The sequence below is a fragment of the Abramis brama genome (genome assembly GCF_963993115.1).
Source record: "Abramis brama genome assembly, chromosome: 8".
In the NCBI taxonomy this organism is placed as follows: domain Eukaryota; kingdom Metazoa; phylum Chordata; class Actinopteri; order Cypriniformes; family Leuciscidae; genus Abramis; species Abramis brama.
The window spans coordinates 42,347,104-42,374,387 of NC_139970.1; the positions used below are offsets into that span (position 1 = coordinate 42,347,104).

Consider the following 27,284-nt stretch of genomic DNA (forward strand, 5'->3'; position numbering starts at 1 on the left):
AGGTCAGGGAGCAGAAAATACCTCTTCCACCTGCAAATCCAGTTCCACCAGAAAGACTCGGGAGGCAAAATAACATAACAAGACAACTGGCCGAGTTTCTTACTCTAACTAACTTCCTTCCCTAAACTAAACTTCCTTCATTGCATTGCAATGGGCTTTCCCTTGTTGGCAAAGGAGATACGTTACTAGCACGTCCTTGATCCCCCATTTTATGCTTCGCGTTGGCGTTGGCATTGCTGAGGCTGGTTGGTGTAGTTTAAGGTGAGATGCTTGGACGGAGGTGTCACTCTACAACCTTGCTGATAGTTGCAAGATTTTTTCTCAGATCACAACCGCACTCCACTGGACCTTGTTTGTGGAGTGAACCATTTCCTGGCTGCTTTCACCTGTGAATGGAGACCTTAAGTATTTTTGTTATTGACACATGTATTAACTCATCTCCTTGAGTTGAGGCCGGTTGTCCTTTTTTGATGAGACCTGTAAAATTTCATGTTAAACAGTAGCAAGACAATATTTTATACATTTGGAGCAGAATCAGTCCTGTTCGATGAGATCCATCATGACATCCTGTAAAAGGAAAAAGTTAAATATGGGGTGGACAGGGCAAGCTTGCTTGCTCTCTGCCTTCCCAAAGTTATACGCTGCACAGGTGTGGCACTGTTTCTGTCTGCCACAACAATAACCCAGCTCAGGATAGTTAGCTAAAATCATCCATGGTCGTTATTTTATTGGGCATATTTTATCCTCTGTGGGCCCACTTAATAAATTTAGTTACAGCTGTTTTGATTGACATAATTTATTTGTCTTGGAACACCATATTTCACACACTCACTTTCACACATCCTTCTCTGGCCAGAGATTCATACCTTTTTGTCTGCCATAGCAGTTTATGAACTGAATGGGGAACATTTTATTAGGAGTGGACAGGGGCGTAATTTGTGGGGGGGTTGGGGGGAGATAACCCCCCAATATTTAAATCTTTGCATTACAACCCCCCCAATATTTATACCATGATAATTCAATTTTAGATAGATCAATTTTCAATTGTCCGATGCAGTCACCATGTGTTTGAGTTTACACAGTGAACGTAAACCTAACTTTTCAAAATCAAAAAGATTGAAACACTTTAAAATAATTAATCGTATAGACCTACAATTGAAGTTGAGAGAGTCAGTTCTAATTTCTCAAATGCAACTTGTCATTCATTGCACAATTTAAATTTTTCAACTTTTTGTTGTTGCTCATAAGCTATTTAAAAGAAGATTTAGAAATCTTCACACAATCTTTGATCCATGGACAAAAAAGATCCATGGACAAAAAATAACATTTCCATCTCGTACCCCCGGTGATGACAGCATATGATTTCAAAATGTTTAGAATTAGAAAACATTGTTTCTATTGAATCCAGAAAATTACCTTTAAATGAAATGGAGTGACCAATATTGTTGCTAGTCATAATGTATTTTCTATTCTCAACAAATACATGCTTTTACCACTAGTTGGTTAATGTAATGTCTTTTCTAGAGAATCCAGCCCCAGTTTTAACTGAGTAGGGCTGTTACTGGTGCCTATTGAAAGCAGATTCAAAGTGTTAGTTGAAGAATAATGAAGAATTGCTGAAACCAGTGGATAATCAAAAACAAGTTAAATAATAACTAAATTTGAAACAGTCTCTGTAGTGATCATTGAAAATGCAGCACCTAGCCCACAAGGCTGATTGTCTTTCTGTGTGGATTGTCATTCAGTTGAACTTCAGGCTGATACATTGGATCGTCAGGCTGTGATGGCACTCTCCTCGGTCTGGCTTTTGATCCATCCTGCCACAAAATTTCATAATGCATGGCAAAATTGTCTTTAGTAAAAGTCTCAACTGAATTGTCACCTTTGCAGTGTCTCAGACTCCCCATGCTGACCCCTCTCAGAAGTGTCAACTTCCTCTTTCAGGAGAGCGGCTGCAGGCCCCACTTCCTCTTTTGTTTTTCTGCGGTCATTCCACTTTACTGAAATCTTGAAAACATTAAGAGAACCGCAAAAATCAAATTAAACAGCGTAATTTCCAAAAGTCTCTTCCGGTTATCAAACACAGCAATTCTTCAATTTATTAAAAAGCTTAGTACTTCATTGCGGAAAAAAGCAAGCACTTCTTCGTTGCAAAGACGCAGGAAAAAAACAGGAAAACTCCTCTAATTAATACAGTGTACAATGTAAACAAAAATAATTATTTGAAACCAAAATAAAATGGTTGTAATATATCTGTTATATCTGTCTATTTAAAGTTGGTCACCCAATCTCATTCTCATACTATGCACAATGCACAAAAAATTATCTTAGTTAAACATTGACTTTTATAATCTCTGCAATGGATCAGTTTTTCTCACACTGTCTCCCAGGTATAACGGGATGCAAATTCTAGACACCTTCAGATAGAAAGTGTAATATTTAGACACGTGTATTTTTTCATCACTTTAAGAGCACCTATTGCTCGGTTTTATATATCTCATATACATAAATAAATCAAAGTCTAACTCATAAAAGTTTCTTCATGACTCAAAATGTCCTAATTATGACAGAATGCATATTCCTATTATTATGATTTATAATTTCCAACAATTTCTTTATTTTAAATTATCTATTGATCTTGTTTCAACATTTCTCATTTCTCTCTTTATCTTTCTTTATATTCAATCAGAATTAAAGTCTCATTCAAACAAAAACTCCCAAATCTGGTTAGAATGACTAGTTGCTATTTGCAGAACAAAGTTTTATTGACAGGCGCACTCTCAAAAACAACAAATAAAATACTAAACATATACTAATTTGGTTGAATTTAACCATAATCATTGCCCCTATAGCAAAGGTTAAAAAAACAAAAAAAAATTTTTTTTTAAATCCTTAAATCTTTCTTCTTAAAACAGAATAGCCACATTTTAATTAAACCTTTTAATTAATTTAGAAGCATTTTAAAGGAAAAGCGCTGAGGTCAGTCATCCTACCTACCTTAATACTTTAAGTCCTTTTAGCGCGTCTGGAATGGTCCCTCTGTCGAACAGGGTTCTGCAGTCTGGCAGAGTGAAGACAACATGGTTCCTCATTCCCCCTACAGAGGGAGATTCCGAGGACTCCTGGATCTGGCCCACAAAATTGTGGTAGATTTTTCCCTAAACCTAACTATCTGGGGCATCTCCAAATCGACACCCAATTGATCTTATTACCTGAGGCGTCTCCAAATCGACACCAATACCTTTATCTGGGGCGTCTACTAATCGACACCCAATACCTTTATACTCTAGCTCTTGCATCTTCAGTCGACAACTGGCCGAGTTTCTTACTCTAACAAACTTCCTTCCCTAAACTAGCTTCCTTCCTAATAGCTTCCGCAGTTCTCAGGGAATTTCTCCCAAGAAGCAAGGCCAGAGGATCTCAGACAAATTCCATTGAGAATCCCACTGTAAAACACGGATACAGTTTTTAATAGAATCAATAAAACAAATAAGACTAACCTGTCACCTTCAATATGAGTGGTTCAATTGGTTCAAAAGCCCCAACCTTTTCCCTCTGTCACTGGCACAAGCAAACTCTGATTTTGTGATTCTGATTAGGTTTCAGAACTAGTAATCTGTCTAGTTTCACTTCCCCTTTCTGTTAACACACACACACACACACACACAAAGTCACAAGTTTTCCCCAAATAGTTTGGAAACATTTAAAAGCATATGAATGTTGTTCCTGCAAGAAAAACAAATGTTAGCTGATTAATTAAAGTTTATTAATTAAAATCCATCACACAGCCCAGCAAGCAAGTATTATAATACAAAGTTATTTGGCGTAGGCCCCATCCGTAGCTCGGAATCCGAGGGTACGGAATCTGCATTTCCTGCCTGAAGACGAAGGCAGGGGCGCAGCCGACCCCCCGGGAGGCATGGGAAGGGACCATCCTGGTGGTGGTGGGGAGGATGGAGGTGAATGTAGGCGTCAGCACTACTGAACTCAGACATGTGTAAGTACCAATCTTTTATACTACAAGTATTAGAACACGATTGGATTGATGAGAAGGTAATAAGTGACGTAACAATTGAGTCTTCCCAGCAGAACTTGCGCTACAGCTTTCATTTCAGTTGTCCTCTGTTCCACAAGAACATTCCCTCCAGTCACGTCTGCATTATACAATACCATAGACAGCCTTATGTTAGCAGCATTCCATGTCCATAAATATGCAACTCAGCCTACTGAGTTACTAAAACAATCTTTGTCAAATAATACACTTGTTTGTTCACAGTTTGAACGTTCTTGTTTCCATTTGTTTAATTTCAAGATCTGAGGTGAATTATCCCTTGTTGCTTTTACAGCTACAAAGCTGGAGCACTAAATGATATTCAGTCACATTACACGCTTTTAACATTAAATAAAGCACATAAACAGTACCTGAGATTATCATCGCCACACTTTGTGTTTGTTGTTCCAGCGCGACGTCGCAGAAAAATAGAAACCGTTTCTAAAATAGAATCGTCGCGTGTCGCCGTCGCGGCTGGTTAGGACAAACACTCTGATAAACATGGAAAATAACCTTTTATCGCGTGTCTCGGCACGGTGTCATGCTCACTCACGCTCTTCTAATTGGCTGTGATGTTTGATTGACTACATCGTGTCCCATAGTTGCATCGCGTCTGGTGTGGACAGTTGAATTATTTGTCGCTGGAATCTTTTCGAATCGCGTCTGGTTAGGACACGGTGTAAAGCCGAGGAACCTTGCACCCATTGTTACCACTGTGGCAGCAGTGAGCACTTCTTAGCTGGCTGTAGGAGTAAAGGCACCAGGCCTCAGCCAGGAGCTCTGTTAAACCGGAGCGGGTTGCCCCAAAGGCACAGGGTGTGACCCGAGCGGCAGAGAAGTCCCAAAAACATGAAAGACGTAGCATGAGCCATCAGAGACAGCTTGAGTTCCAGTCCCTTGATAGTATACCCTTGTCAAGTTAACCAGCATTCTGCAGTCACGTCTTTAGTGGGCAAACAATGTCTTGTGACCTATTATTTACAGGGGCAAAAGACAGAAGCATTATGGGACACAGGCTCCCAAGTATGCATAATAGATGAGCAGTGGAAAGACAAATATGCACCTTAGGTGACATTGATAAACATTTCAGAGGCAACATATGCACGACAGTCTGCGTCTGGTGGCAGCCAATGGGACAAGCATGCCATACAGGGTGGAGATGACCTTTAAAGGTGCTCTAATGGCGCTTTTCCACTGCATGGTACGGTACGGCTCGCTTTGGCTCTCTTTAAATGGTACCACCTCTTTTGAGGTTCCAAGCGTACCGTACCGATACTAAGGCTGCGTTCCAGTCCACTTTTAGACACGCACTTGCGAACTTCCCTAAGCACTTCCCCTCGGGGGAATCCTTGCCGCCATTTTGAAGTGCGTTCCACTTCGTGAAGTGGACGAGGGAAGTTTATATGGATGGACCCTCGTTCCCTCGATTTTGACCGAGGGAGCGAGTCTACTTCATATGTACACTTCAGGCACCTATATGTCCCACAATGCAGTACGATTGTGACGTCCCCACAGATCTCTTCTAATCACCACCACAACAAACAACTCTATTATATATTAATTCTATTTTTTTATTATTATTTAAAACAACTCAAACACACCTATAAACATCTGGATGCTGCATTAAACAAATTCTTAAAGGGAAAAATAAATAAATAAATAAATCAACTCCATGCTGATTCCAAGTGATCAAGGGCTTAGGATGTTCCAATTCAGCCCATTGCAGTTTCCGCCAGTAGTGGGCACTCGTGCAACGCAAGCAATGACGTACATCCGAGTGAACGAGAAGGGGGGAAGTTAGCGAGTGAAGGGCATGACAATTTTGGACTGGAACGCAGTACAAAATGTGACATGAAAACACTGCAGATCACTGATTGGTCAGACAGAATCGTCACTACCAGCGTCATTGTATTTGCGACATGAGACACTAAACCCGCTAGATTTAAATAGCCAGTAGACAACAGCCAACACTGTAGCACCTGTTTTTAAAGTATTTGCTTGAAAAAAGAAGTAAAAAACTGTGTTGTGTGCACGTTTACGATGATGGCATGGCAGTAGAGGCGGCAACTATAACGATCAGTCCCACCCACTTTGAAGCGGTACTAACTGCAGTGGAAAAGCAACCGAGCAAAAGCGAACCGTTTCTTAGGCCAAAACATTTTTTGTCACATACAGCAAACATCTCCTCCCCATCCGCTAGCTGCCTGTCCCCTGAACACACTGTAAAAAAACGCGGTCTCTGTAGACACCCCAGGCTCCACAAATGGCAAGAAAAACAAACTGGGCTAACCTGCACCATGAAACATAACAAACTGTTCCAGGCCAGCCAATAACAGACAAGAAGGATTTGGGGGTGGGGTTAGTGCACGGATGAGGGAGAGGGAGGGTCTAGCTAGCCTCCGTTTTGTTTGACAATACTTCGAACGTCAACAAGAAGTGACGTCATCCAACATCACTTATGCCTCGTTTCCACTGAGCAGTACGGTACGGTACGGGACAGAACGGTACGGTTCGGGTCTGTTAACCATGATCTGGCTAGCGTTTCCACTGCCAACAGTACCCTTACTTGATAGGCGTGGTGTTTCGATCGACGTCATTTTCGCGCGAAGAAGAACATAGTAAACTACAATGGATGACATACAGCAGATCTTGTTCTTGCTCCTCGACATGTTTGTCACAAGAAGACAAGCGCCGACATTAGGCTTTTCTCAATATCAAGTAGGCTACGCAAAGTTTGTAGGCCTACTTGCCATGCGACTCCTACATGGTACATCGCGTTCTTAAAAGCGTCACTCAGCTCGCTCTGCTACTCCGGTTATCTCTGTTAACTTACTCAGTATGTAACGTTACATTTTAAGCAACAATAAAACGAAATATGTTATAAAACACCACTCTGCCTCTTTTCGTTTTCGTTTAAATAAATTAAACATTATAGGGACACAAATGTGGTTCATGCGCAACGCATATTGATTATTCACTGCACGTTATACGTTATTCTATTTATAACAAAACGAAATTTAAAACACAACCCTAACGTTACCTCTTTTCGTTTAAAAAAATAAATAAAATAAACATATTCCAGGCAATATATGCATTTGTACAAATGTTGCAATAAACATCAGTGATAATCTTGTAATAAAAAATGACAAGAAACCATATTTCTTTTTGTAAAATTTCAGTTTTATCAATAATAGCCTATATAAAAGTTTAAGTAAAGTACAAGAAGCTATACAATAAGAAATAAAGCAAACAATTCAGTCAAATATCCAAATGCAGCGCTCTAGTCTAACATTACAAGTAAAGTAATACAAATAACGTTAATATGAAACTAAACTTAGCCCTCAGCCAAAACGATCGACAGGGAACTCATTATATATTCACGAGACCAAAGATCGCCCGTTAGGTCTACACAAAACGAATTATATCTTATGTTTAACCACTACCGTCGGAGTCAGCGACGAACGCCGAGGACTAGCCGAGGAAAGGCTCATCCAGCCGGGAAACATGAGCGCCGAGCGCCCGCTGAACGCATGGATCTCACAACCGGGGAAAAAAATAATCATCTTTATAAATAAACCACAGATTTGAGCTTTAAACAACTACATTCTCGCCTGAAAAACTCTTAAAATTACATTTAGTGATACAGTACCAGTAGTATTATATTAAACTGTATATTAAAAAATGGCGCTTCTTATGTTGTCATTCCTCTTGTAGCACGCGCAAGTGACGATTCTCTGTCAACCAATCAACGTCCTGCAGTGAGTCTCGCTCCACCTTTTAGTACCGTTCCACTGTGCTATGGCGCTTTTCCACTGCATGGTACGGCTCGGTACGGTTCGACTCGCTTCGCTTTTCCACTGCGTGGTACGACTCGACTCGGTACGGCACGGTTCGGTTCGGTTCGCTTTAGCTCGGTTGCTTTTCCACTGCAGTTAGTACCGCTTCAAAGTGGGTGGGACTGATCGTTATAGTTGCCGTCTCTACTGCCATGATATCATCATATTAAATGCGAATTTTTCATTCCGTGTTTCCCTATCCACTCCTCGGCAACCAACGAGAGGAACGTCTGCACCTCGTCCACTGACCACGATTCAGCCATTTCTTTTTTTGAAGTTTATACTTTTTTTTTTTTTTTTTTTTTTTTTTTAAGCAAATACTTTTAAAACAGGCGCTACAGCGCTGGCTGTTGTCTACTGGCTATTTAAATCTAGCGGGTTTAGTGTCTCGTGTCATAAATACAATGACGCTGGTAGTGATGATTCTGTCTGACCAATCAGTGATCTGCAGTGTTTTCACGTCACATTTTAGTATCGGTACGGTACGCTTGGAACCTCAACAGAGGTGGTACCATTTAAAGCGAGCCGAAGCGAGCCGTACCGTACCGTACCATGCAGTGGAAATGCGCCAAAAGTGAGCCGTACTGAACCAAGCCGTACCGTACCATGCAGTGGAAAAGCGCCAAAGCGTGCCGTACCGAACCGAGCCGTACCGTACCATGCAGTGGAAAAGCGCCAATAGGTACCCTTCCATTGGGGTACCTAGTGGCGCTTTTCCACTGCATGGTACGGTACGGTACGGCTCGCTTCGGCTCGCTTTAAATGGTACCACCTCTGTTGAGGTTCCAAAGCGTACCGTACCGATACTAAAATGTGACGTAAAAACACTGCAGATCACTGATTGGTCAAACAGAATCATCATCACTACCAGCGTCATTATATTTACGACACGAGACACTAAACCCGCTAGATTTAAATAGCCAGTAGACAACAGCCAACACTGTAGCGCCTGTTTTAAAAGTATTTGCTTTAAAAAAAAAAGAGAGAGAGTATAAACTTCAAAAAAAGAAATGGCTGAATCGTGGTCAGTGGACGAGGTGCAGACGTTCCTCTCGTTGGTTGCCGAGGAGTGGATGGGGAAACACGGAATTAAAAATTTGCATTTAATATGATGATGTCATGGCAGTAGAGACGGCAACTATAACGATCAGTCCCACCCACTTTGAAGCGGTACTAACTGCAGTGGAAAAGCAACCGAGCTAAAGCGAACCGAATCGTGAGAATAGGGACGACCCTTTTAGACCATGCGCCGGGTGCGCCAACCCTTTTTCCCGTCGTTAAACTAGCAAAAGTGGATTCGGACACACCCTGTGCACTTGCACCCTGCGCTTAAATCGTTAAAATAGGGCCCTTAAACTAAAGTTAACAAAACTTCAGAAGATTTAAAATTCTTGAAAATAATCTTCTTAAAGTTAAGAAAACCTCCAAATTGTCTTAAATCCCCAAAGGTAAGATGTTTTATGAATTTATTGGGTTGTTTCAAATTAATTGTTTAATTAAGCATTACAACACACAATTTTTTTTAATACTTTTATTCAGCAAGGAAGCATTAAATGGATCAAAAGTGGCAGCAAAGACATTTATAATGTTACAAAAGAGTCTATTTCAAGTAAATGCTGTTTTTTTAAACTTTCTATTCATCAAAGAATCCAGAAAAATAAAATGCATTACAGTTACAGAAATATGAAGCCGCGCAACAGTTTTCAACACTGATAATAATCAGAAATGTTTCTTGAGCATCAAATCATCATATCAGAATGATTTCTGAAGGATCATGTGACACTGAAGACTGGAGTAATGATGCTGAAAATTCAGCTTTGATCACAGGAATAAATTACACTTTATTACATATTCACATAGAAACCAGCTATTTTAATCTGTAATAATTTTACAGATTTTTACAGTATTTTAGATCAAATAAATGCAGTCTTTGTTGAGAGACTCTTTAAAAATAATTTTTAAAAATTCTACCGGCACCAAACTTTAAATATTACTAGGGATGTGCACGAATGCTCCAATGATCAATGATGCAAACAATGATTGGTCATGATTATGTCTGACATGATTTTTTGTTGAATTTGAAAATTCAGTAATAAGTCTACAAAAATTTGTCAAATATTCTTCTTTAAAAACAAAAACAAAACAAAAATGATATTACTAAGAAAATATATTTCAAGAATCGCACACTTGCGAATTTATCTCAAGACTTTTTTTTTACTTCTTAAGAAAATTTCACTTTTCATTTTTTCACTGTTCACTTTCACTTCATTTTCACTTTAAAATGCTTGTGAATCCTGAACCTGAAAAGCATGTCTTGATTTAAACTGGTAAACGCTGACATTCTTGTGGTCTTTTTTTCGAACTCCTCCTCTGATGGGATGAGGCAACAGGCATCCTATATCGCACTCTCTTCCAGAACCTGGAGTTTGGTGAGGATTGGCCGTCTCTCCACAGCAAAGGATTATTCTTGCAGAGGAGATGTTGCAGTCCGAGAGGCAGATGTGTGTAGTCTTGCATCTGTCCCAGCTGGATGAGAATCACTCTGGTTTCTCCTTGTACCAGAGCCTGATGGAGCCCCACTTGCAGATCATAAGCTGTAGGAGATATGCTACTTGCTCCTGGTGTTAAAATGATGATAAGCCTCCGACTAAGCTGTATCTTAGTTTCAATCAGGTTCATGCAATCTGGTAAGACACAGGAAGAAACATGAAACGTTTGAGAAACATGCATCAAAAAGCACCAGTATATCTATTGCACACAGCAGAAAATATTATGTTGTTCCTTAGTATTTATCAAATATCTAAACATTCTTCTATCAAGATATATTTACTTGAGAAGCAAAAGTCCCCCTGTGTTAAAAATCCAGTTTTTAATGTTGTTTATATGTCTGTGTGGTGTTTTTAATCTGCTTTAAGACAAACCATGTGTAAATTCATAAGTCGACAGCATTGCTGAGTATTTTGTCCTTAAAACTGCAGTGAACCAAAGACAGTCTCAAAAACACGCTTTGAAATCGCTGGTGTTTCTGACGTCACAAACTACCTTGTAACCAATCAGATCAACGTGTGATCGTCAATGAGTGGATCTCTGAGCTGAGTGAGTGAGTGAGTGGAGGCGGGGCTCATTTGCATATTCATAGAACCACGCATACTAAATGAGGCAAGGGTGTCGAGTTACATTCAAGATATGTAAGGCATGAAGAATTTTTATTCAAGGAAATTTTTTTTAAATACATAATTTGGGGATCAAAGATGATTTTTAAGAGATACATTTATTGGACTTTATGATATTAAGTCTTGTTTTATGTAAAGGGGGGAATTATGAAATTAAGTTAATGCCTAAAACAATATCAAATAGCTGGCAATGGGGTAAAAAAAAAACAACGTAATTTAAAGGAAAAACGTTTTTTACGCTAATGGCAGACATTTTTTCTTGTTTTAAGCATGAAGTCACTTAATTTTGATGCATTTTTCAGAAAAAAAGACTTAATATCTTCAGTCATTTTGCTTCTCCATGTATCTTGATTTGCATGTTTAAATATTTGTACAGGAAATACTGAGGAACAACATAATGTTTTTTGCAATGTTCATCACACAACGTATCAAAAAATATATCACTGATAGATGTTTAAATGAAAAAGTTCAACAAGCGTACCTTCCCCAGGTAGGTCGTCTCTGCCGTGAATAAAAAGTTTAAAGCCATAGTAGCTCTCCAGCACAGTTAGAAGAGATCCATTGACAAATTCACTCACAGTTTTGCTTGTTGTTTTATCCGAGTTGTAAATCACATAAGCATCATACATCTTCCCATCTGTCAAAACGAGCATTTGTATTTTTGCATTGCATTGTAGTCATATGTGTTAATGACAGTATTTACACACACACACACAAATGATACATATAAACATTTACATATATTTACATTTACTTGAAAAGCAAAATATATGATAAATTATATTTAAAACTTGTTTTCCAAAGAATTCATCAAAATAAAGTGTTTATTCTTAAAACAAACAAATATCTGTCAAAGGGGTCAGAAAAAGAAACTTAATTCAAAGGGAAAAAAAGATTATTTTTCTGACCAGCAGATATTTTTTCTTATATGAAAACCGGATTAAACCAGACTTATATGTATGTTGATTTAAGAATGTTTCGATTTTTGTAATGGAAAAGAAGACAGAAATACTGAGTAATAAATCAAATTCTTTTTGTATTTATCCCCATATAAACTGTAAAAATGAATACGCTATATCTAATCAATAAAATTGTGGCAACAGCTTACAAGCAATATTATTAATTAAATTTAACAAATTAGAATTGAGTTTTTTTACAAAAAAAATTTGTAAACAATTTTTTTTTATTGCCAACATTGAAGACACCTGAAGTTGTAAGCAGAATCAATAAAGGAGCTAATATATCTTGATGTTCCAATTATGCCGTAAGTCACCATTATGGTGATCTGTGTTTGTTTTAGTTGGGCTCTTGACCCTTAAATCATTGACTTTAGATTTTGTTTGGCTGCTGTACCTGAGTTATAACAGCCAGATGAACAACGAGAAAAGGTGATCTGATGGTGTTGGTTGTGTTTTAACATAATCATTATTTCACAGTCATTTAACCTGAATCATTGAACCCACAATTTTATTGATTAGATATAGCGTATTCATTTTTACAGTGTACGTATATCTAGCTAGCACAGTCCCACTCTTACTAGTGACAAACTGTAAAGGACTTTATAAACATTATAATACATTTGAATAAATAATATTGTATTATGCATATAACTTTTAATAAAATGATATTCAAAATGTATTAAAATGTTGAACAAATTTTATTCTTTACCCTCTTTCCTGTTGAACTTGATGAAAATTTCCCTTAAAAACAGCACCAGATCCAATGAAAACCACTTCACTATTCCGCTGAGCACCAGGACGAGAAGAAATGTGCAAACGCATGCCAGAATCACAGGGAGCATTGATGCTGAAATACAACATGAAAACATGCAAACTTGAGTAAAACAGCACAACAAAACAAGACTTGTGCTGAATAAATGTTTATAAACACTTTTAGCAAATATTTTAATATTAACATTCATGCATTCAAAATATTAGGATAAAATGTAATAAACATAAATATAAAATGTATGCAAATAAAAATATTAATACTAAACTGGAGATATTTTATTCAAGTATTAACTTTGCTCTATATTGTAAGTCAAGACGAGGCATTGCAATGTAGAGCATAAAAATATACAGCACCCAAATATTTGGTAAAATAATGCATTTTTAATTCAGTTATATTCATCATAGATCGGATCAGAGGATCTCACCTCGACTTTTCAAAGTGACTGATACAAAAATAATTTCATAGTCGTCTTGAGATATGCAGCGAAACTCAGAACGGAGGTCCAACTCAGAAACTTTACTAATATTCAAAAATGACTGAATGTTGTCATCTTTAGTTCTGGGGGAAAAAAGCAACAATTACAAATTTTTTATCAGAAAATTTGCTGTTCATATCAGAGATCTATTAACAAGAACTAGAGTAGAGCAGTTTATGGTGAATGTGTCTTAATTATTTTAAGCAAAAGCTTTTCTGATAATGTGGCTCAATTATACTTTTAAAGGGGTCATGACATGAGAAATCAAATTTGCCTTGATCCATGTAAGAGGTCTTTGTACCATTAAAACATTAATCATCGTTTCATAGTTTAAAACGTCCTCCTCATTATAAACAAAGCATTTATTTAATCAAGCTCCAAAAACAGCTGGTTTTGATATTGCCGGATCTGTGATGAATTAAATGCATTTGCATATGCCCGCCTCCAGAGCAAGACACCATCACTGTTTTACATGATCGCAGCATAGGCTCCACCCACTAGTACTACAGGCCCCGCCCACTGGCATTCAGTCGCTAAATGGCCGACATTTGACTACACTTGACTATTGGAAGTGAGCGTCGTGTCAAAAGCAAACAGAAGACATTATAATCACCGATGCTGTCTACACTGATACAGAATACAGATGTGTGTTCAGTTTCTGACACGTCACACACTTGAGTCTGTCGACAACAGGACAAATGGAGGAGTGTAAGAAAGTTAACCTTGATGCGTCCAGTTTAAAACAGCTGGATTGCACCTTTGTACAGACTTCAGAAGGATCCCAGCGTTAGAAACAAGTGGATGGTTTATTTTAATGGCGTCCGGGGTTACATCGTAGGGATTATATGTTTGTTCGGAGCATTTGACTGTGGATTGTTTTGTAAACGAGGTTTAATGGAGAGTTCAGAAAGAAACTTTTGTTGACAAATGAAGCAGTGACTCTATTGATCTGACAGAAGCTGCATCATAAACCCTAAGTAAATGATTTCATAATAATGTTTTGTCTGTAAATGATGGTTTTATATGGAGAATGTTTTCAAAATACTTACTTATGCAATAGTGAGTGTTAATTGATACTGTTTTCAATGCAATGATGTTGGCCAATCCTAACAGTGGGCATTTACTGACACCCTTAAAGGAGCAGCGCCTTAAAAACTGATAATTTCAGACAGGCTCAGAATGAAGGTAGAAAATAATTGTTTTCCCACACACATATATATATATATATATATATATATATATATATATATATATGCACAAATCTTTATTAACATTATAAGTGAACCTCAAGCAACATATTAAAATCAATGTCATGACCCCTTTAATTATAAGTAGTTTGTAGCGAGGTTGTAGGAGGAGATATCAACCTTTCTTCCTGCTTATATCCATCCTCCTCATCCAGTGTGGTTTCATTCCTTTCCCAGTAAACAAAACAGTCACCACACACACAGACGACAGAACATACGAGGATCAGTTCTGTGCCTGAGAAACAAGAGCAATCAGGGCTTTCAGATTTGACACTGACATAAAATCTTTCCAGAGTTCATTAATATGAAAACTTGCTGTAACTTTTGGGTGCATAAAAACACACCAAAATTATAAAGGACCTCAAGGTGCGAAATTAAATAATTATGAATTATTTGACTCCTTAACACGCAAAACATATTTGAGTTGTCGAGAAAACTGTATTTTTTTATGAAATACACAATTAGGGTCGTGAACATAATATATAATAAAATAATGAATAATAAAAAATATATATTTTATGTCATCAGATTCTCAACTACCCTCCAGGATTATTATCGCAAACTAAAAATATTAAAGAACATTTGTGTTAATTGAAATAAAGCTGAAATTAAATAAAATATAAATATTAGTTGGAAAATCTTTAACTAAATGAAATTTAGAAATGTTGCCTTGGAACTAAACTGAAATAAGTTGAAGTTGAAGCACTAAAATTATTAACTGGAAATCAATAAAAACTAAATTGAAATAAAAATGTATTAAACCTAAATAGCAATATTTAAAAAAAAAAAAAATGTTTTTTGTCATTTCCTTATTAGTCCAGTCATTTTAAGCCAAAATTGGGGTCAACCTTGAACAAATTGCAACAGAAGCAAACTCAACTGATTTTGTATCCTCAATATGTCCTGAGTTTGGGGAAAAAAAAGTCCTGAAGAATCCCATTAGGGGAAAGTTTCGAAAAAGACCCAAATATAGCCTATTCATACGCCTATTCATTCTTTTTCTTACGTGAATAGGGTAAAAATTTTAACCTTTAGATATCACCATGAAAATTACTGAGTTAATTACTTACATTAAGACAAACAAAAAAATGTATTACGAGTTTTTTGGAACCCATTTAGGCTACCCATGAGCATTAATACATAGAGGCAGGTAAAGGCTTTAAAGGCTGGTTTCTAAAGTACTTCTTCCTGCCTCTATGTATTAATGCTCATGGGTAGCCTAAATGGGTCCCATTCAGACCTTAACATTAAGTATTTTACTGTTATGTGTCAACAAGATTCAACAAGACATTTTCACCTGGCTAGACCCCATGTTTGGACCTGTTGTGGTATTTATGCAAATTAGCACATACACAGCAAAAACTCCAGTGTTAAATGAACTCTCCTGGGAGTTTATATGGACTCAAGACTGTAAAAATGTTCAAACATGAGTGTTAAATTAACACTCAAGAGTGTTAAAGTTAATGGAGTTTTTGCTGTGTACGTAATTAGAGTATGCACTGTTTGTCCATGTTAACAAACAATTTTAAAAAACTCGTAATACATTTTTTTGTTTGTCTTGATGTAAGTAATCAACTCAGTAATTTTCATGGTGATATCTAAAGGTTAAAATTTTTACCCTATTCACATAAGAAAAAGAATGAATAGGCGTATGAATAGGCTATATTTGGGTCTTTTTCGAAACTTTCCCCTAATGGGATTCTTCAGGGCTTTTTTTTTTTCCAAACTCAGGACATATTGAGGATACAAAATCAGTTGAGTTTGCTTCTGTTGCAATTTGTTCAACCTTTTTTCATAAAATGACTGGACTATATGTGCTTTTGTCATTTTATTAAAGTAAAATTAACATGAAAACTAAAAATATAAAAATAAAAGGAAATTAAAATAAATAAGAAACAAGCTAGAATTAAAACCTTTGAGGGTTATATATTTAAATATTTAAAATACTGTTTATAATATTCACATTTTGAAAAAAAAAAACAATGTTTAATAAAATAGTTTAAAAAAATCATAGCCATGTTTACCTTTTTGGTAACACTTTGCAATAAGGTCTCATTAGTTAATTTATTAACTAACAGAAACTAACAGTGTGCAATATATTGTTTACAACATTTAATAAATTTGTCAATGTTGTTTAATAAAAATACACGTTAATTGTTTGTTCGTGTTAATGCATTAGTGCATTAGTAAATGTTGAAATGAACATCAACCAAGATTAATAAATGCTATAGAAGTATTGTTCATTGTTAGTTCATCTTAACTAATTAATGAAATCTTATTGTAAAGTGTCATCCTTTTTTAATATGTAAGAAGTATTAATGTTAAAGGATGTTTTAATAGTGTGATTTATGATGGTAAGAGATTTGAACCCATTCCTCACCAACATCAGTGATCACGATGGAGTTATTGATGGGAAGTTGAAACTGTGGAGGATTGCAGGGGGACGGATCTATGAACAAGAGTTAGTGTGTTAGAAACGAACTTATAGCTCAGAGGACAGGACCAAATGAGGAATATATACCTATGATGGTCAGTCTGCGAGATCCAGAGGTGTTGTGTTTTAACCCATTGTGCTCCCAGGTGCAAACACAGGTGTAAATACCCTCGTTTTCTTTCGAAGAGTTATGGATACGTAATTCTTTTTTAAACTCTTGGTTTGGAATAAGAGAGAAATTCTGCCAAAGAGAAAAGATTATTGCTTACAAAGAAAAGATTATGAATACAAAGGCTATTGCATTCATGAACACACTGTTAAAAAGAAACTTTGATGGAGTAGAATAGATGTAAACAAGTGTAATCCACTTTCCACGGTTAAATTGCAGCAACTGTAATTATAATTTCAAAAGTTGCACATGTGTAATTCTCATTTCATATGCAAAGATGTCACCCAATCAGAACAGTGGGTGTTTATGATGACGTCTTAAAGGAGACACGCCCCTTTAAACTGAGCTTTCAAAAACAGCAGTTCCCTTTCGAGAACGTTCACTTCGTATTGCGTAGCTGTACGCAGTGGGGGGAAACTCCTTTTCCTCGATTTACTGAAGCCTAAAATGTAAAACGCATTTTGCAGCTGTACAGCTAGCACAGTGAGTGTCTGGCTCACTCATTGGCTGTGCTGCGGCAACTGCACATCCAATGGCGCGGGCGCCTCTGACATGTGCACCAATGAGCTAGCATCACGCCATTACACGTCAGAGCCTGCCAAGGGGGCGTGGCCTTAGCCTATATTAGTCCCCGAAAAACGCCATTTTAGCAGATTTCATTCAATGACAACATCACGTCTCTGAAACCTTGAAAGCCTTTGCCGTTGAACAAGCCCTATCAGCCTGAGCGAGCAGCATTCAGCATACTACGCCTTCACATCAGAAGTCGTTTTCTTCTGCCGCCGTTCACCTGTGGTTATCCGGCTTCAACGCATATCCTTTCTATTATTCTATTGTGATTTATAAGAGTGCAAAGTGTTGTTACAAATGCCTCGCTCCTCTTGTGCCACATGCGGATGCAATCTGCACGAGGCCGACGGAGGAAGAATCCGATCCGAGGCCGATCTGAGGAAGAATGGTCGGGCTCTATCGACCCCACCATCGCTTCTCAGTCTGCCGCCAGCATCTCAGCCACTAGGACTAACTCGGACGCGGAGATGCTTCGAATCCTCACCAAGGCCGTCTCGGACCTCGAGCTCGAGTGGGCCTCGCCCGAGGAGCCTCCTTGAAGTCGGCTGGACGGCTGGATCTTGACGGGTCGCCAGCAAGCCCCTCGTCACAGACCTGCACCGTTTTTTCCGGATGTACATGAAGAACTGACTAAAGCGTGGCAAGCTCCTTACTCTGCACGTGTGGGTTCTTTGGTTTCCGCAACGCTCTCCTCCGTGGACAGCGCGGCGAAAAAGGGCTATGAGTCGTTGTCGCCCCTCGAAGAGGCCGTGGCCATTCATCTCTGCTCGAACACCGCTGCTAGCTGGCGAACTAGAGCGGTTCATCCAACAAAACCATGCCGAAAGTCCGGGCAAGCTGCTTCGGCCCTGCACACGATGGCCGTGCTGTAGGTTTACCAGGCCAAACTCCTCCAATCGATGGACGAGGCTGGCCCGGACCCTGAGGCCTTCCGAGACCTCCAAAGCGCCACGGACCTAGCTTTGCGTGCTACCAAGGCTACATCGCAGGCTATCGAGAGGAATATGGCTAGTTTGGTTGTGCTCACCGAAATTAAGGATGCGGACAGAACGATGTTCCTCGACGCCCCCGTCTCCAGCTCCGGCCTCTTCGACCCGGCGGTGAAGGTTTTTTCAGAGAGGTACACCAAAGCGCAGAAGTCGTCCCAAGCTATGTGACACTTCCTGCCGAAACGCTCCAGCTCCACTTCAAGCAGGCCAAATGTCCGCCCCGCTTTCGCCTCGTCCAGCCAAGCCGGCGAAGCAGGTCTCTCAGCCCCACCCTGCGGCTTGCCGCCAGTCGCGACCAGCGAAGCGCTACCCATTGCCCCAGCGCCAGGGCCCACGACCCAGTGTCGTGCTAGATGCTAGGCTACCTACAAACAAACGCCGTTTTCACGGCGACCCACATAAAGCACAAAAAGAGTATGTTTCACAAACACAACACACAGGTTCATGGTCCCCCTTCACAAGGCGGCCCCCTCCCATTTGTTACACTGACTTTCCCCCACGCAAAAGCCTGTACAGTCAGTCCAACACTCAGTATATGCACAAATCACAATGTAAGGGTATCAGGTCCCCCTGTGTTAGGTGGCACATCCCAAACTGTGTGGCAAACCCTAGCCACACGGGCGTTGGCCTGGCAAGCCATCCCGATGTTTAAGAGTTGGGTCATAAACACAATAAAGCGAGGCTACTCGCTCCAATTCGCTCGCAGACCCCCAAAGTTTCAGTCGGTTGTCGAGATTTCGGGTGAGAAGCAACGTGGGTCACGTGCTTCGCGTCGAAATACAGAATCTGTTAGCAAAAGGGGCGATAGAGGTAGTCCCCCCCGCGCTAAAACACTCGGGTTTCTACAGCTGCTATTTTCTAGTGCCGAAAAAAGATGGCGGTCTCAGACCAATACTAGATTTGATACATTTGAACAAGGCTCTCATGAGACGGTCTTTCAAAATGTTAACTACCAAACATATCCTCGCGCAAGTTCACCCGGGGATTGTTTTTTTACGGTGGATCTGAAAGATGCATTCTTTCACATTCAGATAAACCCTCATCACAGGCCATTCTTGAGATTCACCTTCGAGAGTCAGGCTTATCAATACACCGTTCTGCCATTCGGTCTATCCCTAACACCCCGTACATTCACGAAGTGCATGGATGCAGCGCTCTCTCCTCTGAGGCATCAGGGAGTGCGCGTGCTGAATTACCTCGACGACTGGCTGGTGCTGGCACAGTCGAGAACCGAGCTACTGTCACACAGGGATTTGATTCTCGGCCATTTGAAATGTCTGGGTCTCAAAATCAATGTAACCAAGAGCAAACTGAACCCCAGCCACGAGAGCGCGCGCTCTCTGTACGAACGCTAGCAGCCTCATTCAAGGCGGGCGAGCGCGCACCTCTAAAGAAATTTTAGAAACTTCTCGGTCTCATGGCAGCAGCATTGGGTATGGGATTACTGCGCATGCACCCGCTGCAGCACTGGCTTAAACGCCGCGTGCCAACCCATGCATGGCAGTCAGGCAGCCTGCGCATGATGGTGAATCACGGTTGTTTACGGAACCTGATTCCCTGGCGGGCTCAGGACTGGTACCACGAGGGTGTGACCATAGGAATAGTTTCCAGGAGGAAAGTAGTTTTTACAGACGCATACAACCTAGGTTGGGGAGCGCTGCACGAGGGCAAGTCTGCCTCCGGCCTCGTGGTCGAGCACGGAGCAGAGCTTACATATCAACTCTCTGGAAATGAAAGCAGTTTGTTTGGCCCTCAAAGCATTTCTGTCAAACCTCAAAGGTCACCACGTCATAGTCCGCACGGACAACACGTCAGTGGTGGCCTACATAAATCGCCAGGGCGGCATCAGGTCGGGCAACCTGTACGCCATAGCGAGAGACCTCCTCTTGTGGGCACAGACCAATCTGAGCTCTCTGAGGGCAGCGCATATCCCTGGCATTCAGAATCTGGGTGCGGATATGCTCTCACGGGGCAACACTCCCCTAAGCGAGTGGTCCCTGAACTCACAGACGGTCAGTCTGATATGGAGTGTGTTCGGCGAGGTCGAAGTCGACCTTTTCGCCTCGAGAACCAACACCCACTGCGCAGTGTTCTTCTCGAAGAACAGGGATGCGCTGACCCATCTCTGGCACAGCCGCCCCCTTTATGCGTTTCCCCCCGTTTCGATGATCCCCCAGGTCATCAAACGGGTCAGGGAGAGCGGATGCCCAGTCCTCCTAGTGGCCCCCCTCTGGGGATCCAGGCCGTGGTTTCCAGAGCTGGTTCAGTTATCGGACAGAGTCCCCTGGCCTGTTCCGCTGAGGAAAGACCTCCTCACACAGGCCAACGGGATAATATGGCATCCGCGACCCAACTTATGGGCCCTCCATGTCTGGCCCCTCAACGGGTACTCAGGGACCTTCATGAGAAGATCTTAAACACTATCACTGAGGCTAGGGCCCTGTCTACCAGGCGCCTTTATGCTCTGAAGTGGTCAGTGTTTTCCAGCTGGTGCTCGGAAAAACTCTTTGATCCAGGGTCATGTGAGGTATCTGTGATACTCTCCTTCCTACAGGAGCTGGTGGACGCGGGCCGTTCCCCGTCCACTCTCAAAGTGTATGTGGCAGCCATTGCAAAAGGATTTCCCCCCTGCGTATAGCTACGCAATACTCGTTCCCTACTCTCAGGGAACCGAGGTTACGATAGTAACCGAGTAGATTTGTTTCTAAATTATTACTGTTTTTCATGTACAAATCTTACCAATATTATAAGTGGACATCGGGGAACAAGTATGTGAAGTATATGAACAGATGAAAAACAGCCTATAGTAAAAAAATATATTTTTGTAGTATTTTTTTTTTCTTCTATTATCGTCTAATTTCATTCAGTGTTATCATTTAGTAAATTATTAGCAATACGAGTGAACAGCTGAATTCACCGTTTGGTTATATGTCCAAATAAATTTGAAACATTTTTAAGTGAAAAACAGGACATTCGTCACATGTGTAAACCCTGATCAGATTAAATGAGATCAGCTTCACCTCCTCACTTTAGCTCACTCGTACATTGCAATCATGCTGTCAAATTTCCCACAAACATCAAACTCAACACACCTTATACCAGATGAACGTGGCCTGCTGATTTTCACACACTAGACATGTGATTGTTGTCGGCTTTACTTCTGGCACAGATAAGTACAAGAGATCCATGTGGAACTCCTCATAAACCACAATGTTAGTTTCTTTTTCAACACATTTGTCCTTTTCATACCACCTAAAGGACAAAACAAATAATACTACAGAAAATTAATTCTTCTCTTCATGCTCAGTGTTCTAAGGTTTAAATGCAGAAACTTGAAGCTTGAAGATTTTACTGAAAGCACTTGTTTGTTTTTTTCAAAAAGAAAAATATGATATGCTACTTTTATTCAGCAAGGACAAATTAAATTGATCAAAAGTGACAGTAAAGACATTTATAATGTTACAAAAGGTTTATATTTAAAATAAATGCTGTTCTTTTGAACTTTCAATGCATCAAAGAATCCCGGAATACAGAATGATTTCAACACTGATAATAATCATAAATGTTTCTTGAGCATCAAATCATCATATTAGAATGATTTCTGAAGGATCATGTGACACTGAAGACTGGAGTAATGATGGTGAAAATTCAGCTTTGATCACAGGAATAAATTACATTTTACTATATATTCACATAGAAAACCGATGTTTTAAATTCTAATAACATTTCACAATTTTTACTGTATTTGTGCCAAAATAAATGAAGCCTTGGTGAGCAGAAGAGACTCCTTCAAAAACATTTATAAAAAAATTCTGACTGACCCCAAACGTTTGAACAGTAGTGTATATTAAATGATAATAGAGCAACAGAACAAGGTTAATTCTTCTTCTGCCAAACACAAAATAATAAGTCTTGGTATATTTTGGCTGTCATATATCTTGGTATGTAGTGCTTGAGTCATATGCACTATATTACTGTTATGATACTGTATGATATATTTTCACAGTATGGAAAACTATATTTGCAACATTTAACAATATCATACAGGTTTGGAACAACATGCATGTGAATCAAGTTTCAATATTGCTTTAGAGCAGGTGTATTGACAGGCGAGTGAAGTGAGTGTGTGTGTGTGTGTGTGTGTGTGTGTGTGTGCGTGTGTGTGATCACCAGCGTATGAAGTAGCGTCCCGTGTCTTCCAGGGTCAACCAAAGTATGTATAACCCAGAATGGTGGTAATGCACACGCTCACTCTCCTCCATCCTGATCTGCTCAACCTGCTTCGTTCTGCTGAGGTTTTTCCACCAATCATACGAGCTGTTATAGCAGTCTTTTTTCAAGCAGGGTAAATACAGGGATTCTCCAGCTCTCACTTTCATTGTTCTCTTCTTAATGGTTTTACACTCAACTAATACAAAAAGAAAAAGTTAATACAAAAAAAGAAAAAGTTTAAAGAGTTTAAAGCATCTCCTTTTAACCCAGTTAGGAGAAAGATTGTCTGAATGCATATTTTCAGTCAGATATCCCCTTCAAACAAACAAATAGATCAATCAGTTTATTTTGGACAAGATCTTTTTTCTTTGCCAATTAACCAAAAAGCATCTCAGCTTCTCCATTCATTCCAAAATCTGTCCACTCGTCAACGACCCCATAACAAATGTGCAAATAAATACATTAAAAAAAAATAAACAACTTAAAAATATGTCCATTTGTCAACAACCCAAATATCTCTTTTTAAAGAAATGTGCAAATAAATAAATGAATGAATAAATAACTTAAATGAATAAATAACTTAAATCAACCCAAATCAAATCTATTTTTAATCATATCTATTTTTAAAGAAATGTGCAAATAAATAAATAAATAAATAAATTGAAATCTAGCCATTTGTCAACAACCCCAATTTGTTTTTAAAGTGCAAATAAATAAATAAATGCACACATTAATGAATGTCAACCAGTTTTTTTCCACAAAATCAAAAGCATCTCAGGCATTTCTATTTAACCTAAAAAAAAATAAACAACCAAAAATCTATTATTTTCAAAGAAATGTGCGAATAAATAAATTAATAAAAATAAATAACTTAAAATCTGTCCATTTTACAACAACCCAAATATCTATTTTTAAAAGAAATGTGCAAATTCATAAATAAATAAAAACCAATCAATCAATCTTAAATCTGCATGTCCAATTGAGAAAAATAAATATTTGTAAAGATAAGTGCAAATAAATAAATAACTTAAAATCTGTCCATTTGTCAACAACCCAAATATACGGTGACCGGGAGGGGACATGTTCGGTTCACTTATTTTTGTCGTGGCCATAACATATAAACTCGTGGGAACGTGATATTAAGTCGTGGGAACGTCATAATATATCCTGGGAAAGTCATATTAAGTCGTGGCCACGAGATCATTTTGTTGAGGTAACGACATCATTATGTCGTGGCCTCGAGATCATATGTTGAGGGAACGATATCTTTTTCTCGTGGCGATATCTTTTTCTCGAGTTGAGGGAGCCACAGCGGCCAATACTGTAACCGTACCATAGCATAGACTGGGCTACAGCAGAGATGGAGATGACAGAAGAAATAACATTTTACTTTAAATTAGGAATGTCATATAAATATATAGTGCGGTCTTTGGCATTAAGACATGGGTACGTTATAAGTGAAAGACACATTAAGCGCATTCTTAGACTTTTTTGTCGCACGCATATTTAGGGACCGTCTCAAAATTACATGCGACATTGACATAAACGTTTCTAACTTCAATAGCATTTGAAGACAATGACTTACAGTCATAAAACCAACTGTACATTGTTCACCCAGGTCTCATGTATGATGCACACCTTTTAGATTTTTGATATTTATGACAATAAACTGCTAAATCATATGCAAATATGGCTATGTAGGCCTATTTCACTACTGTATGGGATCATACACAAAATATGACAATATTTAAAGCTCAATATAATTTGAAGACAATGACTTACAGTCATAAAACCAACTGTATATTGTTCATATAGGTCTCATGTATGATGCACACCTTTAATATTTTTGATATTTATGACAATAAACTGCTAAATCATATGCAAACATTGCTATGTATTTCACTACTGTATGGGATCATACAGAACATGACAATATTTAAAGCTCAATATCATTTGAACACAGTGACTTACAGTCATAAAACCAACTGTACATTGTTCATATAGGTCTCATGTATGATGCACACCTTTAATATTTTTAATATTTATGACAGTACACTGCTAAATCATATGCAAATAATGTTATGCATTTCACTACTGTGTGGGATCATATACAGAATATGACAATATTTAAAGCTCAATAGCATTTGAAGACAATGACTTACAGTCATAAAACCAACTGTACATTGTTCATCTAGGTGTCAGGTATGTGGCAATAGTGAAATACATAGCAATATTTGCATATGATTTAGCAGTTTATTGATATAAATATCAAAAATCTAAAAGGTGTGCATCATACATGAGAACTGGGTGAACAATGTACAGTTGGTTTTATGACTGTAAGTCATTGTCTTCAAATGCTATTGAAGTTAGAAACGTTTATGTCAATGTCGCATGTAATTTTGAGACGGTCCCTAAATATGCGTGCGACAAAAAAGTCTAAGAATGCGCTTCATGTGTCTTTCACTTATAACGTACCCATGCCTTAATGCCAAAGACCGCACTATATCTTTATATGACATTCCTAATTTAAAGTAAAATGTTATTTCTTCTGTCATCTCCATCTCTGCTGTAGCCCAGTCTATGCTATGGTACGGTTACAGTATTAGCCGCTGTGGCTCCCTCAACTCGTGGCCACGACAAATAGATGTCGTTCTCTCAAAATATGAAGTCGTGGCCACGAGAAAAAGATATCGTTCCCTCAACATATGATCTCGAGGCCACGACTTTGCATCGCGTGGCCACGACATAATGATGTCGTTACCTCAACAAAATGATCTCGTGGCCACGACTTAATATCACGTTCCCACGAGTTTATATGTTGTGGCCACGACAAAAATAAGTGAACCGAACATGTCCCCTCCCGGTCACCGTACAAATATCTATTTTAAAGAAATGTGCAAATTCATAAATAAATAAAAAACAATCAATCTTAAATCTGCATGTCCAATTGTCAAAAATAATCTATTTTTAAAGATAAGTGCAAATAAATAAATAAATAACTTAAAATCTGTCCATTTGTCAACAACCCAAATATCTATTTTTTTAAGTGATCTATTTTCTAAGTTACCTGTGGAGTTGAATTGATAAGAGGCCAGGACAGATTCTGTCAGGAGCAAAATCATCATCATCCTCATCATCATCCCCATCATCCCTGTAAAGCATATAATCTCAAGGTCTAAAGTTTCTCTTCATATTTGACTATAATGCAACACCATATATCGGATATGCGCAGAGAGCAGAAGCGGTTACATTACCACTCTGAGAAAAGAAAAGAAAGTGAGGTAGCCTACCTTTATGTCTGGATGTGTAGTCGGTTCCAGCGTGTAATAATGTACTAAGTTCTGAAGCTGATGACCGAAGTTATTTCAGTTATTATTTTCAACTATAGAGTGAGATTGTGGAAAGAGGATGTAATTTGCTCAACTCTTTTATCAGGTAATCTTCACTTTATCTCTCTTTCCTGACGTTAAACTTTTGAAAAACAGGAAATCATAAGCAGAGATTAAACTAGTTTTCACGGGTTAAAAGTAGCCTACATAATTTTTTTTATTGCATAAACATTTATGCATGTGGCTTTTAACCAAAAGCGTCATTGCATTCAATGCTTCAATAAAGGCTTCAAGTTCACAAAATGCCTCAAATAAATACATAGATTCCAGTGGTTATTGACCCGTCTGCATAACTTGTCCTGAAACATCTTAAATCATGTGTTTTGTTGATGTGCTGTTACTTTGCTTATTGATGCTCTTAGTGTAACATTTTGTCAGATGATAAAGCAGGTCTAATTCACACAGATGCTGGGTTGTTTCAACCCATGTTTGGGTCAAATATCGACACATTTTGAAACCCAACAGATGAATTTGGTCATATTTGACACAAACATGAGTTGAAAACCCAGCATTTTTACAACATCTGGAAACATTCTAGCATTCAAAAGTCATTAAAATCAAACCATTTTAAAATGCTGGGTTGTTTTAACCCAAATTTGGGTCCAGTATGGACACACCTAGCCATTAGGTTACATTTTTTAATTACATTTTTAACCACACGTTTGGGTTTGTCCATATTTGACCCAAATTTGGGTTGAAACAACAGCATTTTTTAGATGTTCAGATATTAGTTTAAGAATAGTTGCTTCTTTCAGATACACAGAAGTGGGCAAAAGTGATGTCCGGTCAGGAAAATTAACATCACCCATTATTACATTTTTTGGTCACACTTTAGAGTCAAATTCTCACTATTAACTACAACTTTTGATTCAATAAACTCCTAATTACTGCTTATTAAAAGTTATTAAGGTAGTTGTTAAGTTTAGGGATGTAGAATATGATCATGATCAGAATAAGACATTAATATGTGCTTTATAAGGACTAATAAACAGCCAATATCCTAACATG

At 38.6% G+C, this 27,284-nt stretch overlaps 2 protein-coding genes across 4 annotated transcripts in view; both read right to left on the bottom strand.

Annotated features, from left to right (window-relative positions):
- trpm2 (transient receptor potential cation channel, subfamily M, member 2) overlaps positions 1 to 3,133 on the bottom strand; it is a 62,149-nt gene extending 59,016 nt beyond the window's left edge. For 2 of the 3 annotated variants that reach the window (XM_084122393.1, XM_084122390.1), the window contains exons 1-2: positions 2,998 to 3,133; positions 1,883 to 2,007 (exon numbers count right to left, since the gene is read on the bottom strand). The gene's annotated coding sequence lies outside the window, so the exon portion shown is untranslated. Of the gene's footprint in view, positions 1 to 21; positions 144 to 1,882; positions 2,008 to 2,997 lie in introns of those variants that run through there. The other variant, XM_084122391.1, reaches the window with a different exon arrangement.
- A 6,278-nt stretch (positions 3,134 to 9,411) lies between these two features.
- Positions 9,412 to 26,282, bottom strand: il1rl1 (interleukin 1 receptor-like 1). Its single transcript, XM_084121424.1, has 11 exons — positions 26,178 to 26,282; positions 25,955 to 26,038; positions 22,846 to 23,083; positions 21,768 to 21,927; positions 17,035 to 17,188; positions 16,894 to 16,962; positions 14,634 to 14,748; positions 13,216 to 13,349; positions 12,729 to 12,866; positions 11,542 to 11,697; positions 9,412 to 10,571 (listed from the first exon to the last, which is right to left on the bottom strand). Exons 2-11 carry the CDS (start codon positions 26,034 to 26,036, stop codon positions 10,207 to 10,209), a joined length of 1,611 nt encoding a protein of 536 aa, XP_083977550.1. The 5' UTR covers positions 26,037 to 26,038; positions 26,178 to 26,282; the 3' UTR covers positions 9,412 to 10,206.
- Positions 26,283 to 27,284: the final 1,002 nt, after the last annotated feature.